The 16,137-nt window shown below is 47.5% G+C and overlaps 1 protein-coding gene across 6 annotated transcripts in view; it reads left to right on the top strand.

Moving 5' to 3' along the window:
• The window catches only part of LOC147880539 (uncharacterized), a 78,137-nt gene that overhangs the window by 20,243 nt on the left and 41,757 nt on the right, over nt 1-16,137 (top strand). For 5 of the 6 annotated variants that reach the window (XM_087370578.1, XM_087370576.1, XM_087370579.1 and 2 more), the window contains one exon: nt 3,699-3,893. The exons of the other annotated variant lie outside the window; for it this stretch is intronic. In XM_087370578.1, coding sequence (XP_087226704.1) covers nt 3,699-3,893 — 195 coding nt within the window. The remainder of the gene's footprint in view (nt 1-3,698; nt 3,894-16,137) is intronic. 6 annotated transcript variants of the gene reach the window in all.

The following is a 16,137-nucleotide window of genomic DNA, read 5'->3' as shown; positions in this document are numbered from 1 at the left end:
TTGATCCCATGCAGCGTTCGCTGTCGTGTAAGACGGGATATGAGGAACAATAAATCTCTCGATGGACAAGGCAAGCTTGTACATCTCTACCATCCCATCGGATCTAATCCTGAGTAGGAGGCACTGTGGTAGTAGAGGTAGATGATGCAGAACTAGCGGTGGTACCACCACCCATGGTAGTTGTGGTGGCAACGGATGCCTGTGACACGTGTCTCGTATCTGTTCTTGTACTATCCCACATAGTCTTGGCAACCAACACATGGCGCATCATATACGAGCGCATCATATATGACCACATTGGATAGTTGGTGCTATTGAGCTTGTCCTCAGCACTAAGCATCCCAAACAAATCATTGCTGGCCGTTGCTTTCAAGCAAAAAGCAAGAAATCCCCAAATAAATAAAAGTGGCTCTGCATAAATGCAACTGCCCAAGCCTCAAGGCTATCACGGCAAAGTCTGATCCAAATGCATAGATCTGCCCACAAAATCTAACTGCAAATACCTACAAATGTCAGGCAAAAATTTGACTGCCAATGGTTGCAAATGTTAGGCAAACTTTGATTACAAATACCTGCATAAACCACTACTTAAAATGCCAAATCTGCCCACTGATTTTGACTGGCTGAATGTACTTGACACACAAACCTTGAGGCATGAGGGTCCAATGTGAGAGTAAAAGGTACAAAAGTCTCAAATAGAGGGCAAGTGCAATGAAACCCTCAATTGTACCAATCCAATGTCCTCTGCAGTGTGCAAACGCCCAATTTTTAGGTGACCAATGCACTGAAAAAGAAACTAGCTGCTTAGTCAACTGTACGAGTTCCAAAAGAACCTACGTGCCAGTCCAGAGCTGGAGCAAGCAGACTATACAAATTGTATGGATTCCGTATAGTCTGGATGGATGTACGGATGATGAACGGGGCGGCGGACAACAAACAGTATGGCTGCATGGATTGCAACTGTATGGCGCAGACAATCTGTATGGATGTGTATAGACTGGTTGTACGGAACCGTAGAGATTGGTTATACTACCAATGAATGCCTGCTAATCCCTCAGTAAAATGAGTCCACTGTGCACTGAATTGTTAAAGTTTTCCCAAATCTGATGGCGCGATGTTGAATGCAGAGAGGGCAACGCAGATATGAGCAGTTACCGTAGCAGGCTGTCTTGAAGACTAGGCTAAATGATATGAAGAATGAGCTGCAGGTTGACTACGTGTAAGAGCTGAACGACTGGTTGCGCTTGAATTGATGCAGCAAATCTGACCATGAGCTGTACGGTGGGGTGACCTAGCAATGAGTGACTGCAGCAAATGGTCATGGCTGTTGGAGCTTGTCACCTTTGCTACAAGAAGGAATGGCGAGCTGCTACAGCAAATCGCGTTGCAGTTGGGGCCATAATCAAGGCAAAATGGGGGCTGGAGACTTGGCTCCAATACCCTTGTTGAGTGGAATGCAATTGGAAGGAAAAGAGCTCGAATGTACTTGTAGACATGATGAATGGATGAAAGTACAAAGAACAGCCATATACTATATTGGCCTAACTTAGGACTAAGTGTCTTAAGTGTCCTAAGCCTAGAACTAGTATTAACTGCTCTAAAAGGGCTAAATCTAGCCTACAAGGCATGATACCAAGGATAATGTGGCAACATTTTTTCCTTGGACAAGGTGCAATTTCATGGCTCTCAACTAATAAGCAACTCTTTCTCTGTCTTCCACATAAGCCAAACATAGAGCCCTTACCATAGGAGCTTGTGAAGCAATAAGCGCTCAAGCTCTAGCAAACAATCCAATATATTATTCTAGGACAAAACATAATGATGTCTGGAGAGCATTTTATTGGAGAAAGAGTGCTACTTGGAGACATCATAGTGCAATATTGTGACAACAAAGATAATGTTGTAGACATCTTTCCCAAGCCAATTGGAAAAGAGCCTTTGAGAAACACCGACAAGCTCTTGGTTTGACTCAGAGGAAGGACATTCCCATTAAAAGGAAGTGATGGAATGTAATGCTCAATCCTTCTTTAAACCCTAGAATCGTCCTCTTGAGGGAAGGGTACTTTATGATGTTGATCTTAAGGAAAGGTGTTGAAGAGCACGCTCAACATTCTGTCTAGATGTTAATATGCATAGCACTTGAGAGTGCTAAAATAGCACTAGGGTTTCCATGCCTCAACCATAAACTTTAATTGCAATGGAAAAGTTGTATGTATCATTCTTTTCAACTAATACTAGTGTACAATTAGTCACATGTGTGCGGTCCTAGTTGTGTCCTGTCTCCTCCATCTCTACTCTTTCCTCTCCTCCCTTTTACTTGGTCAATAGGGCCTAACACTGCATCGTTTGGTGGCAAGATGTACATTTAAACTTTCATTGATGGCTTCTCGAGGAAACTCTGGGTTGTATTTCTTAAGCGAAGAGATCATAAACTTTCCTTTAAAGCTCAAAGGCTCTTGTGATTGTAATGGAAAAGTTGTATGTATTCATTCTTTTGAACTAATACTAGTGTACAATCAGTCACTTGTGTGTGGTCCTAGTTGTGCCCTGTCTCCTCCATCTCTACTCTTTCCTCTCCTCCCTTTTACTTTGTTAGTAGGGCCTAACGCTGCATCGTTTGGTGGCAAGATGTACTTTTAAACTTTCATTGATGGCTTGTCGAGGAAAGTCTAGGTTGTATTTCTTAAGCAAAGAGATCATAAACTTTCCTTTAAAGCTCAAAGGCTTTCTTGTGAAAGACATTTGGAAGAAAAATGGAGATTTTGAAAAGTAATGGAGAAGTTTAAGATGTGTCAAATTGTGCTTAAGGAAGCATAGTCACATTGAACAAAAATATTAACTTGAATTTCCACAAGTTAGAACAAATTCAAATTTATTTCACACACCACTATTCACACGATATTGTTAGAATTTTAATATACTTTACAGTAAATAGCTGCAAAGAGGTCAAGCAGTGAGGTCCACCTCCCTTACTAGGGTATTCAAATCTCTGGTGTATTTTTACTAGTGATACAAAGTGAGTTACAAGATATCCAATCAAGTATTGGCCTCCATACTTATCTACGACAATGTTTACAACTGTAAGCATCGATACATTTGGTATATGAGATAATCTCTTTTCTAGGAAAATATAATCTAGATGATTTCTCTTTCAAGAAAATAAAGAATCACCAATCCCTCAAAACTCGATCACCCCAACAACGTAGTTTGGATCGTGACATTGTTGCAGGATGTGAGACTCAATATAAAATCAAGGGACCCCCCAATCCTCAAGTGGAACCAAGCTTCTCTCAACGAGCACACATATCATCCAAGTGTAGAATTGATACTACTACCCTCAGCATGGTGGAGTTGAAATCAAAACTCTTGTGGAGCACACTCATTCTTTAGTCCTTCCACAGATGATAGCTTGTGGTTTTGTTTCCATTTTTCTAAAGAATACTAGGGAATCGATTTAGAGATCTGATATTTATGCATTTGTTGGTCTCATAGATCCTTGAGGTCCATGTTGATGTCTAAAACTTGACTTTTTCGTTATTCTTATTCTTATTTACCATATTCTTATTGTTTGAGAATGGCACATGGTAGAATACTTATAGGATTTTTTGTGGCTCAATTGTTGGAAGAGTTCTTTTGAGTGTTTTGGTCATCATTTTTTCTTTGGTAGATGCCTGACTTTGTTATTTTGTTCAATGTAGTGGTGAGAGCATATCAATACACTTCTTTGACAAGTGTGATGCTATTAGACTGCTGGACGATTCCTTGTGTTCTTCTCTTGACATGGCTGATTATGAAGACGAAATACAAGATCGGGCAGCTTATTGGAGTGTGCTTCTGTGTATTGGGCCTTGTACTAGTAATCTTATCTGATGTACATGGAAACGATAGATCAGGTTTGTGCCATTTGTTTGGTTTGGGTGATTTATTCTTTTGTGAATTTTTTTGATGCTGCTTGGATCTTTGTTTTAGTTTTAATATGATTTAGATGTTACATTTATATCTTAGCTTCAATGTGTGCTGTTGATTTTTTTTTTGCACAAAAAGTAGTGCTAGTTATATTGCTTGAAAACGAGAGTACAAGAGGGCCTAAAGGCCAGCGGGCTGCAATCACAAAACGGATACAGCCCGTGGTAACAAAATACTAATTACAAGCCTCTAAGGGCATAATCATCGGAGTGTGGACAAACAGCCACGGTGGGGGGGAGTAATGCCACTGAAGACTCTAAGCAAAGTGTTGGAAGAACAGCTCTTGATGGTCCCAGTCGCGAAGGAAGCGCCGTCTCTTCTCCTTCCCTGCCTGGGACTCCCCTTGAATCTGATCCCACTGACCCTTGAGCGTGTGAATGATCGTGCTCCAAATGTCCGCTAGGGTCTGGGTAGCAGAAGAAGCCTGATCTCCTAAGGTCTGCGCGCATCTTGAAGTCCAGATGTGCCAGCCTACAATACTCCCTATGATCTCCCAAACTGGGTGCCGAGTCATCGCTCCTGCATCTGTCTCTGTCAGATGCCAAGGGAAGCTGTCCATGTATGCCCAGGTGGCCTGCGTGATGAAGAAAACTGGATCCTGCCTAGAGAACTCATAAGCCAAGTGATGTCCCATCTCGGTGCTCACCAGCAAACGGCTCCCCAAGTGACCGGTCCTAGCTCGGGTGCAGCCCTCGCTAAGATCCCCATGACTCCCTTCCACACTGTCTGAGCATGCGAGCAGCTCCAAAGGCAGTGCTTCAGGGACTCCTCCTCCTGAAAACACATCTGGCAATGCCCCTCCTGCCCCATCTGCCTCAGCCAGCTGCCAACTGGTAGCCCCTTGTGGGCCACCATCCAAAGAAAGTAAGAGATCTTCCTCGGCCGCCAGCTTGCCCAAAGAGTCTTCCAGAATGTGCGAAGAAAAACCAGAGATATCCCTTGGGCATACCAACTATGTGGGTAGCCTGCGCTGGAGAGCCCCAAGAGCACGCCTACCAGTACACGCACTGTATGAGAAGAAGGGGGTAGGGTTCTCTGAGGTCTCCACTGGTGGCCAGCGCCACTCCCCTGGGTCCCACTCCACCTCTGTCAAGGAGCGGCCCTCCCAAATCCAGAGTCTCCAGTCGTGGTCCTGCATAATCAGGGGGTCTATATGCCACGTTTTCCCTTGAGCCCTATGATGCGAAGGCGCTGCCAGGGAAGCTGGGGGTCGATCACGGCCTCTCTGCTCTGGAGTCTCCAAGCTGGCGACCTGTATCATCTGTCACCTGGCTGCTCCAGATCAGGGGCTGTGTGTCTATCTTCTCTCGGCAGCTGGGGGGAACCTGAGAGAGGATGTGCCGCAACTTCCTCCAGACCGAGACGAGGCTACGGAGGAAGGGGGAACGGGGCTGAGTCAGTGGGGCAGAAGTGAAAATCCACCGGATAGACGGTTGCCAATCACCCCCTCTCTGGGGATGCACGCGCTGAGACCATGCTGAAGCAAGAGCTTTCACGTCTGCCCTCCTGGGATCAGACCGCGGATGACTAACTTGCCAAGTAATGCCTGACTCTGCAGTTTTGGATCTATGATGCCAAGACCGCCCTCTGTCTGGGGGAGAATGACCGTCTGCCAGGCGACCCGGGCTTTGGTGGTGCCGGAACCATCTGAGCCAGACCAAAGAAAGTTCCGCACCAGTCTTCCAGTTGGGCTACACACGATCTCGAGAAACACCAGCAAGATGCCACGTACCAAGCGGTGGCAAGAAGGACCTGGTTGACCACAAGGGCCCTGCCTACCAAAGATAGTCGAGCCGTGCTCCAGAAGGCTAGCTTCCGTCGTATGGAGACTAGGACCGGTAAGAACTGCTGAGCCGGCGTGATATTCAGACCTACCTAGAATCCCAAGTAACGTGTTGTCTGTCCTCTAGGGATCCAGCGAAACCCCACGAAAATACCCCACTGTGAGCTGGCTCCTAGATCGTAAGAAAACCAACCGACTTATGCCAATTGATTTTCGCCCCAGCGGCTAGGCAAAAAACCACTAAAGACAGTCTCACTCGCTCCAGTGACTCGATATCATCCTGCACATACAGGGCCGTGTCGTCTGCATACTCGGAGTCCAAAAGTTCTGCATCATCCCGAATAGGGAGGCGCATCCCTCGAAGACCAGTGGTACGGGCTCGTAGGAAGTGAGTCATGGCCTCTGCAAACTATAGGAAGAGGTAGGGCGCAAGCGGGCAGCCCTGACGCACTGAGCGCTCGAGGGTGAATCTCTCCCCCATCCTGCCGCTGATGATAACCCGGCTGGAGGCCGACCTGTAGAGACTAGCAATACCTCTGATCCACTCGTCCGGAAAACTGAACCGAGAGAGTGTACCTTCCAAGAAGGACCAGTCTACCCTGTCGTACGCCTTCTCAAAGTCAAGAAGGAGTATGGCAAGGTGCTGGCCACTGTGCTGGGCCCACTCCGTCGCCTCTGAGAATGTGAAAATGTTGTCCAAAATGCTGCGATCTTGGACAAAACCAGTCTGGGTGTCATGGATCAAGTCATGTAGCAGGGGGCGGATGCGGCTACTGATCATCTTGGCGAGGATTTTGTAGGCAGTCGGGAGGAGGGTGATAGGGCGCCACTGTCTGATCTCCTGACGGTCCCCCCCTTTGGGGACTAGGCAAATCAAGCCTGTCGCAAGGCTCTCTGGCATCTGTCCGCTGGAGAAGATATGCTGGAAGGCTGTGAGCAAGGGCTGGTGGACTTGCTCCCAGAAGGTGGTGAAGAAAGCTCTAGAGAGCCCATCCTCACCTGGGCATTTCTGCCCATCAATAGCACTCACCGCATCCTGCATCTCTGCCACGGTGAAAGGGGTGAGAAGGGTTTCACTCATGCTAGGCTGCACGAGCGACGGTGTATACCTCCACACCTTCTCCCTGCAACGGCGGGCACGAGGGTCTGGGGGCTCCTGCTGGAATAGAGATCTGTCGCCAAGTCCCGGACCTCGTTTGGATCTGTCCTGACACTACCATCCTGCGCTCTAAGAGATCGGAGCTGTTCCCCTGTTGACCTCTGGCCATGAGTCCTGAAGAACTCTTTGCACATCCTGTCGCCTTTCCTAGCCCAAAAGGACTTGGAAGCATGAAACGAGAACTCTGAGCATCGCTGGGTGATCTCCTCTAGCATGGCTCGGGCTCTAACCTCCTGTCGTCTGAGCTCCTCAGAGCCTGGAGAAGACTGTGTTGGGGTAAAGGCACATTGCCACCCTTTAAATGTTACGACCGCTATGACTGTCCTAAGACAGTCATAGACTGAATACCTAATCCTAATAAAACCTTTGAGTTTGTGGTGTGGCTCAACGCATTCTTTACACACCCACACTCCCTAGTGTCTTCTGTCTCCTACTGTTCCACTCCCCTCTTTCCCTCACAAGTGGTATCAGAGCCTACCTCCTCCCTCTCTCCTCCCTCTCTCACTCCGGTCTACCCCTCCCTCTCCCCTCGGGCCTCGTGCCCTCTGTCAGCAGGCAGCACTGTAACTGCTCTCGAGTCTCAGCTCGAGCTGTGTAAAGGCTTCGGGCAGCATTCTATCGTGCGGCGGTTCTCCTTCAGCGCGGGCAGCAGCACGCGGTTCTTCAAGGGCAGCAGCGAGCTCTTCGGCTCGCTAGCAAGCGACTATCGGCAGCTCCAAGGCGGGTGCAGCCAGCGCGCGCAGCGCGCAGCCAGCTGCAAGCTGCAGCCAGGCTGCACAGGCAGCTGGTCGCGACCGCGACCAGCCGCGACAGGCAGCCGGCCGTGCAGCTGTTAGCTGCCGGGTCGTGTGACCAGCAGCAGCCGGCTGCACACAGGCAGCCGACCTCCATCAGCGGGCTGTGAACAGCCGCGCACAAACCAGCCACGCACAGATCTTACTGTTCAGCAGCGTCCTCGGGACGCGTGCACGTACAGGTACAGCCGTACCGGCTGTACCCTCAGCCAAGGTTCGAGTGCAATTTTTTTTTGAGAATTTCGACAGTTTTTTTTTTGGGGATCCATGCCCTCGCAAGTACAGGGTACAGCAGGTACTCTGTGCAGGCACAGCAGGTACTTGCAGGTACAGCAGACACAGAAATTTTTTTTTTGGGGAAGAAGGAAAAGAGTGAAGAGCACTCTGCTCTTTTGCGTGGTACATGCAAGTACGCGCAGGTACAAAGTACAACAAGGCTGTTTATGCATTTCCCGAGGATTACTTAGAGTAAACTGTGTTTTTTTGAGGTACAACAATGACACGTCCCAGCACTCCTGAAACCCCTGATCTGCAAAACAACCACACACAACATCAGAACAGAGCAGGCTGCTCTCCACCCAACCGTGACATCTACGGGATGTGATCCCGAATCAGAAGATGTCCCCTCCGAGCCACGAGCTAAGCTACTGGCACGAACTCCCAATCAGATCCAAACCAGCCTGGTGTCCCATACCACCAGGTGGTGCTGTGAAGCCCTGGATCTGCCACTGGGCCTTGGGCTACGCTAAGATGCAGGCGCGCGTCCGCGACACAATCCAGGATCAGACCTTGCACCTGGGAACGAGACTTGCTCCCAACTGCACACTGAGAACTGAACCCCCTGGGCCTCTTTTATAGACTTGGGCCCCGGCGCCAAAAATAGCGAAGACCTATAAATAGTCCGTACCCTTGCCACTCAACCCGAGAATCAAGCCTGCCTAGCTCTAAGCCTCCCCAGGGTAACCTGAGCTAGTTCTGTGTCATGTGCACGGATTGGTATCTGACGTGTACTAGGTACACAGAACTAGCTCAGGTTAGCCTGGGGAGGCTTAGAGCTAGGCAGGCTTGATTCTCGGGTTGAGTGGCAAGGGTACGGACTATTTATAGGTCTTCGCTATTTTTGGCGCCGGGGCCCAAGTCTATAAAAGAGGCCTAGGGGGTTCAGTTCTCAGTGTGCAGTTGGGAGCAAGTCTCGTTCCCAGGTGCTAGGTCTGATCCTGGATTGTGTCGCGGACGCGCGCCTACATCTTAGCGTAGCCCAAGGCCCAGTGGCAGATCCAGGGCTTCACAGCGCCACCTGGTGTTATGGGACACCAGGCTGGTTGGGATCTGATTGGGAGTTCGTGCCAGTAGCTCAGAGCTCGTGGCTCGGAGGGGACATCTTCTGATTCGGGATCACATCCCGTAGATGTCACGGTTGGGTGGAGAGCAGCCTGCTCTGTTCTAATGTTGTGTGTGGTTGTTTTGCAGATCAGGGGTTTCAGGAGTGCTGGGACGTGTCAGTTGGTATCAGAGCCAACTCCTGAGGTAGGAACTTCTGATGCGAGAATTTTGACGGATTTCTCTTCCAGGTATGCCCTAAAATTCGAAATTTCCTGCTGCGTTTTTGCTGACTACCTGGGGTAGAAGGGGTGGAGAAAGAACTGGAAAAGAAAGAATAATAGGAGTGAGAGAGAATCGAAATTTCTGAAGGCATCGGAGAGAAGTTTAGAGGGAGGAGAAAGAGAGCAGAAAAGTAGGAGAGATGTGCAGGAAATAGACAGCAAGGGAGGAAGGGATGCAGAGCCTAGGGAAGGGCGGAGTAGACGAGGCAGTAGAGGCTGGACAGCCTGTGTAATAGGCTGTCCACAGCCAGCGCAATAGGCTGTCCACAGCCTGCGCAACAGGCTGCGAACAGCCTGCGCCCAGGGCTGCGTGCAGCCTGCGCAGGAGGAGGGTGCTTTTTTCGAAAAAGCACCCCTCCAAAGCTGGAGGGGCTCAGCCTTTTTTGAAAGCCCAGCTTCCAAATAAGGCAGCCCTGCACCCTATATAGGTGGGGCTGGGTGCTAGGCTACCCACAAGCAGCCTCGAGTATCGAGACCTCACCTCGAGTTTCGTGCCCAGCCAGCCTCATCCGTACAGCCTGCGCCCTGTTTCGATCAGCTCCCCTGCATCTGCCCTTGCCTGCGTCAGCCCTGCACAGCTCCCGAAGCTTCTGTAACAGTCCGTACAGCTTCAGCGACAGCCGTACAGCCTGTACGGACTGTTCCGCCTGCTCCTGTACCTGCTGCTGCATCGAACAGCGACTGCGACAGTACCTGCAGCCACCGTACGGCCTGCGTCAGCAGCCGTACAGGCCACGTCAGCAGACCGTACAGTTTCTACTGCAGCCTGCGCATCCGGTTTGCGGGTTCGGGGAGGCTCCGTGACTCTGGGTCTTCCGATTCGCCAGATTTCAGCATCTCCTTCCATCGGCATCATTCGGGACGGTTTTCTTCTGCTCCATCCTCCTCTGTGCCGTTTCAGTCAGTTATTTCTCTCCGTACGTAATCAAATCAGATTTCAGCCATGTCTGATGCTCCAAATCCCGAGTTCACTATGGGAGAGCAGGACTTAGATTACACTCCAGTGGGAGAGGATGATCAGGGTCTCTATGACGACCTGATAACTAAGAAAGCCTTCAGTGAGTTTACGACTGCTCTGGATGGTAAATTTGAGCAGGTCAACGCTAATCAATCGGGGTTGACACAGCAACTCCAAGGGATACAAGCAACTCTGACTCTTCTGGCTAGCACGGTTCAGGCACTCACGCATGTGGATGCCATGGCTTCCGTGCTAGGCCCGAATATCACTCCGGATCCTTTTCCAGGTGACCAAAAATCAAGAACAAAGGAGGTAGTTGACACTTGGTTGCACAAGTGGCAAGTACACTTCCAATTTCACCCCTATCCAGATGAGAAAAAGATTCAGCTTGCAGCAGGGTTTATGTCAGGTAAAGCCTTGCTTTGGTGGAAAGAACTCCAGCCTAAGCCTGATACTTGGACAGATTTTGAGGGCATCTTCAGGAAGGAGTTCCTGAAGAAGGAAGATGACTACGATATCGTCGGCAAGCTCAAGGCCCTCGATATGTCTAAATTGAATTTAACTTTTGAAGTTTATCTTCAAAGATTTAGGGATCTGCAAACCAGGGCCACTAAAATGGATCCAGTAACCTTGTTAGGTTTTTTCGTGGATGGTTTGCCAGACTTCTATAAGTTACAGATTAAGAATAACAAGTGCACAACATTGCAGGAGGCCATGACATATGCGCGCATATATGATGATACCATGGCCGGTACCAAGGTAACCACAGTTACCGAAACGAGCGGAAAGAACAAACGCAAGTTCTTTCAGCATGCAACTGGTATTGGGGAGACGAAGTCTACGGACAACGCCTCCAGGAAAAGCTTAACTCCTGCGAAGAATGGTAAGGCCCGTTTCCTTCGCACTCTCAGGCTCAAGAAAGAAGGCCGATGTTTTTATTGCGAGGAGCGGGGCCACACAAAGAATGAGTGTCCTAAGCGGAAGAACCAAAAATTGGTGCTAGGACCGAAGCTCCAGGCGGGTCCACGCACCGCAGCCAAGGGAGCCAACCAAGTCACGATGACAGGTATTTCAGTAAATGTCATTACCTGCCCCCTTTCTTGTAATTGTACCTTTAATACTTCGTTGTTTGGTTCCCATGATCTTTTCCGAGTTTATGGAGAAGTTAGGGACCAACAGGTTCACATTCTCTTTGATCCGGGCAGCTCTCACAATTTTGTTAATTACAAATTTGTGCAGAAGATGGGGCTGTCCACAGTACCTAGCGACCACACCTACGAGGTGCAGCTTCCAGCTGGGAAGCAGTTTTGGGATCGCAAGGTTGAAGCGCTTCCCATCCGGATTCAGGCCTACACGGGAGCTCTCACATGTTATGTTATGCATCTAGAGCATGTAGACTTGCTGATCGGGATAGAGTGGTTTAAAACCCACAATATCCAGATCGGATGGACGGAGCATACGCTTTCTTTTGTAGACAAGGACACCCAATTTTGTATTCAGTGTGATAAGATTCCCCCTTCTCAGGGGCCTATTGTATCTGCGATGCAGCTTCGGAATATATTGAACAATTCTCATTATGATGTCTATCAGTGTGTTTTGATTCCACTTTCTTCATTTGTTGTTTCGGTAATTAACAAGAATGAATTAAGTGTGTTTGAACACCGAGAATTGAGAATGTTGTTAGATAATTTTAAAGACGTATTCCCAGCTCAACTGCCGGAAGGTTTACCTCCAGAACGGGCAGTAGATCATCGCATAGACTTAGTCCCAGGGGCTCAACCTATCAGTGTACCACCTTATAGGATGAGCCAGGTAGAGGAGGATGAGTTAGCTATCCAGCTTCAGGATTACCTGAATATGGGCTATATCCGCCCAAGTAAATCACCTTGGGGTGCACCTGTCCTCTTAAGAAAGAAGAAAGATTCTTCCTGGAGAATGTGTATAGATTATAAACGATTAAATAAAGTTACAATTAAGAACCGCTATCCTTTACCTCGTTCTGATGATTTGATACACCGTTTGGCCGGAGCGAAGTATTTCACTAAGATTGATTTGCGTACGGGTTATCACCAAATCCGTATCTATGCTAAACACATAGATAGGACCGCATTCCGGACTAGGTATGGTCATTACGAGTTCCTCGTATTACCTTTTGGTTTGACCAATGCTCCTGCTACTTTCCAGCAGATGATGAACGATTTGTTCAGGGATTTTCTGGGCAAATTTGTTGTAGTGTTCTTAGATGATATCTTGGTATATAGTAAAACGCTTGAGGATCATATAGGACACCTTCGGGTTGTCTTACTTGTTCTAAGACAGCATAAGCTTTATGCCAAGATGAGTAAATGTGACTTCTTTATGAAGGAGATCATTTACTTAGGACACAAGATTTCTTCTGAAGGTATTAGCATTGATCTGGATCGTATCCAGAAGGTTTTAGAATGGCCTATCCCTCAGACTGTGAAACAACTTCGTTCTTTCCTAGGATTTACGGTATTTCTTCAGAAGTCAGTGCGTGATTATTTACATATCACGGCACCCTTGACCAACATATTGAAAGGTCGTGGACGCAGGTCTACTCAGCCGATCCCTTGGAATGATGCAATGAACAAGGCTTTTGAAACCTTGAAGTTATCTATCAAGGAAGCACCCGTTCTTGCATTACCCGATCCTACCCGGCCTTATGTTTTAGAGGCCGATGCGAGCGATTATGCGATTGGGGCAGCTCTCTTCCAAGAGGGCAGACCTGTAGCTTTTGAGAGTAAGAAGCTAGACGACACCCAGTATCGTTGGCCCACACTTGAGAAGGAACTTTATGCTGTAGTGTATGCTCTCAAGGTTTGGAGACACTACTTGTATGGTTCAAAGTTCCTTGTATTGACTGATCACCAGTCAATTAAGTATGTGTGTGATGGATCAGAATTGAGAGGAAGGAAAGCTAGATGGGCAGAGCTAATGCAAGATTTTGATTTCGAAATACGTTATCGTAAGGGTTCGTTGAATAGTGTGACGGATGCCTTAAGTCGAGTTAAGTTTGTAAATGCTTTGTCATTTACGGAAATATCCTCAGACCTATTTCAATCCTTAAGAGGGCTATACGCAACTGATAGTCATTTCAGTTCTTATTGACAGAGAGTCCAGGATGGGAGCTCCATGGTTGACCAGGACTCAGGGATTGTGCCACCTAGGATACAGGCGGCGGGAGGTCAGTGGATGATTAGGAACGGCTTGCTGTTCCGGAATGAAAAGATTTGTGTGCCTGATGTTCTGGACTTTAAATCCAAGATTCTCTGGGAGTGTCATGATGCTCCTAGTGCGGGACATCCAGGTATACATAGGACTCTGTCTCTTGTGAAGCATACCTTTTATTGGCCTAAGATGCGTGCATTTATAGAAAACTATGTAGTAGGTTGCCGAGTTTGTCAGGTTACTAAGGCTGAACGCCTTAGAAGCGCGGGCTTATTACAGCCATTACAGATTCCAGGTAATAAATGGGAAAGTATTTCCATGGATTTTATTACTGGTTTACCTCGAACGCGCAAGGGTCATGACTCTATTTGGGTCATAGTGGACCGTTTGTTAAAAATGGCTAGATTCTTACCTACAAGAACAACTATTTCAGCTGTTCAGTTGGCTCACGAGTTTGTGGACCACTTGTTCAAGTTGTATGGTTTGCCATCTGACATAGTCAGTGATAGGGACTCAAAGTTTACAAGTAACTTTTGGACACTCGTATTTGAGAAGTTGGAAACCACTCTAAGTATGAGTTCCTCGGATCATGCACAATCTGATGGCAGTACAGAAAAGGTCAACCAGTTGGTTGAAGACATGCTTCGGGCATATGTATCTAAGAGACAGTCTTCATGGGAAGATTATCTACCCATGATTGAATTTACTTACAACAGTGCAAAGCATTCCAGTACAGGTTATAGTCCTTTTATGCTTATGTACGAGTTTCAACCTAAGTCACCAGTTATGGTAGGATTAAAAGGGATTCAAAATGATGCTGCTAAGAACTTCTTGCAAGACATGCAGGAAATATTGCAGTTTGCCAAGGAGTCTATTAGAAGTGCCCAAGATCGGGACAGATTTTATGCTAATAGACATCGTTCACCCAGAGAGTTCTCTGAAGGAACGATGGTATATTTGAGAATTCCTAAGGAATCCAAGAGCCTAAGTATTGGTTTGGTTCCGAAATTATCCCCCAGATACTGTGGTCCTTTCAAGGTCATTAAAAGAATTGGACCAGTTGCATATCGACTAGAATTGCCTCCTGATGTTAAAATACATCCAGTCTTTCATGTCAGTAGACTGAAAGAAGTCTTGGGTGCAGATGATCAACTTGTTGCTCCTCATGAGATTATAGAAGTTACAGATTTGACTTTTATTCCTCACGAACCTGAATCTATTCTTGAATTTCGTGAAAGACAGATTCGAAATCGTACTATCACGGAATACAAGATTAAGTGAAAGGATCGTGTTGAGGAGGATGCAACATGGGAGACATTACAAAACCTCCAAAGAACATTTTCGGATTTCTTAGCGAACTCAGGAGTGAGCCCAGCACTCCTGAAACCCCTGATCTGCAAAACAACCACACACAACATCAGAACAGAGCAGGCTGCTCTCCACCCAACCGTGACATCTACGGGATGTGATCCCGAATCAGAAGATGTCCCCTCCGAGCCACGAGCTGAGCTACTGGCACGAACTCCCAATCAGATCCCAACGAGCCTGGTGTCCCATACCACCAGGTGGCGCTGTGAAGCCTTGGATGCAGTCAATGTTGCAGCAGAGGACAGTGATGGAGATAGACATGATGTTTTATGCTCTTCTGTTGTGATTGCACATACCTTGGTTGTTGATGGCCATGACATGCACACCTGGCTCTTGGATTCAGGTGCTTCTTTTCATGTTACACCTCATAGGGAGTGGTTTACTTTCTATACAGGTACTCATGGAGTTGTTCATCTTGGGAACAACTATGCATGTCAAATTGCAGGGATTGGCAGTGTACAGATTGTATTCCCTGACGGACGCATTTTCATGCTTGATGGTGTTCGCCATGTGCCGCAAATCAAGAAAAATCTGATTAGCACTGGCTTATTGGATGACAGTGGTTACCACACCACATTTGGGGATTCCAAATGGGTGATTATTGATGGCCAGGTTGTAGTGGCTGAGGGTTATAAGAGTGATACCTTGTACCCTCTTTATGTTTCCAGTGTAGGTAATCATGTTGTTGCCATAACCGAGCTGCCGAAGGTTTCATTGTGGCATAGCCGGTTGGGACACATGTCCGTTAAAGGAATGCAAGAACTGTCACGTTTGGGTTATGTGCCGTCTCTTTCATTTTCAGATTTGCCTACTTGTGATCATTGCATTTTTGGAAAGCATTCTATGACTCCTCATAAGAGGAGAACTCCCCAGAATAGAGCACCGCTTGATCTAGTGCACACTGATTTGTGTGAGATGCCACAGCTATCACTAGGGGGTGCAAAGTATTTCATTACTTTTATTGATGATGCCACACGCAAAGTGTGGGTCTATTTCTTGAAGCATAAGAGTGATGCCTTAGATGCTTTCAAGAAGTTTGTCGCTCAGGTTGAGAATCGGACAGGATGCAGGCTGAAATGCCTCAGATCCGATAATGGGGGTGAGTATGTGTCACATGCTTTTGTACAATTATGCAAAGCTAAGGGCATTAAACAGGAACTCACAGCCCCTCATAATCCACCTCAAAATGGTGTGAGTGAGCGGATGAATCGAACTATTCAGGAGAAAGTTCGATGTATGTTGTCTTATGCTGCATTGCCCCATGGCTTTTGGGCAGAAGCCGTGCAAACAGCAGTTCACCTAATTAACAGGTCGCC

Source organism: Dipteris shenzhenensis, chromosome 32, assembly GCF_047967505.1.
Source record: "Dipteris shenzhenensis isolate YYH24624 ecotype China chromosome 32, Dip_SZ_1.0, whole genome shotgun sequence".
Taxonomy (NCBI): Eukaryota; Viridiplantae; Streptophyta; class Polypodiopsida; order Gleicheniales; family Dipteridaceae; genus Dipteris; species Dipteris shenzhenensis.
The sequence above is the reverse complement of the archived record's forward strand: the minus strand, read 5'-3'. Positions and strand labels throughout refer to the sequence as shown.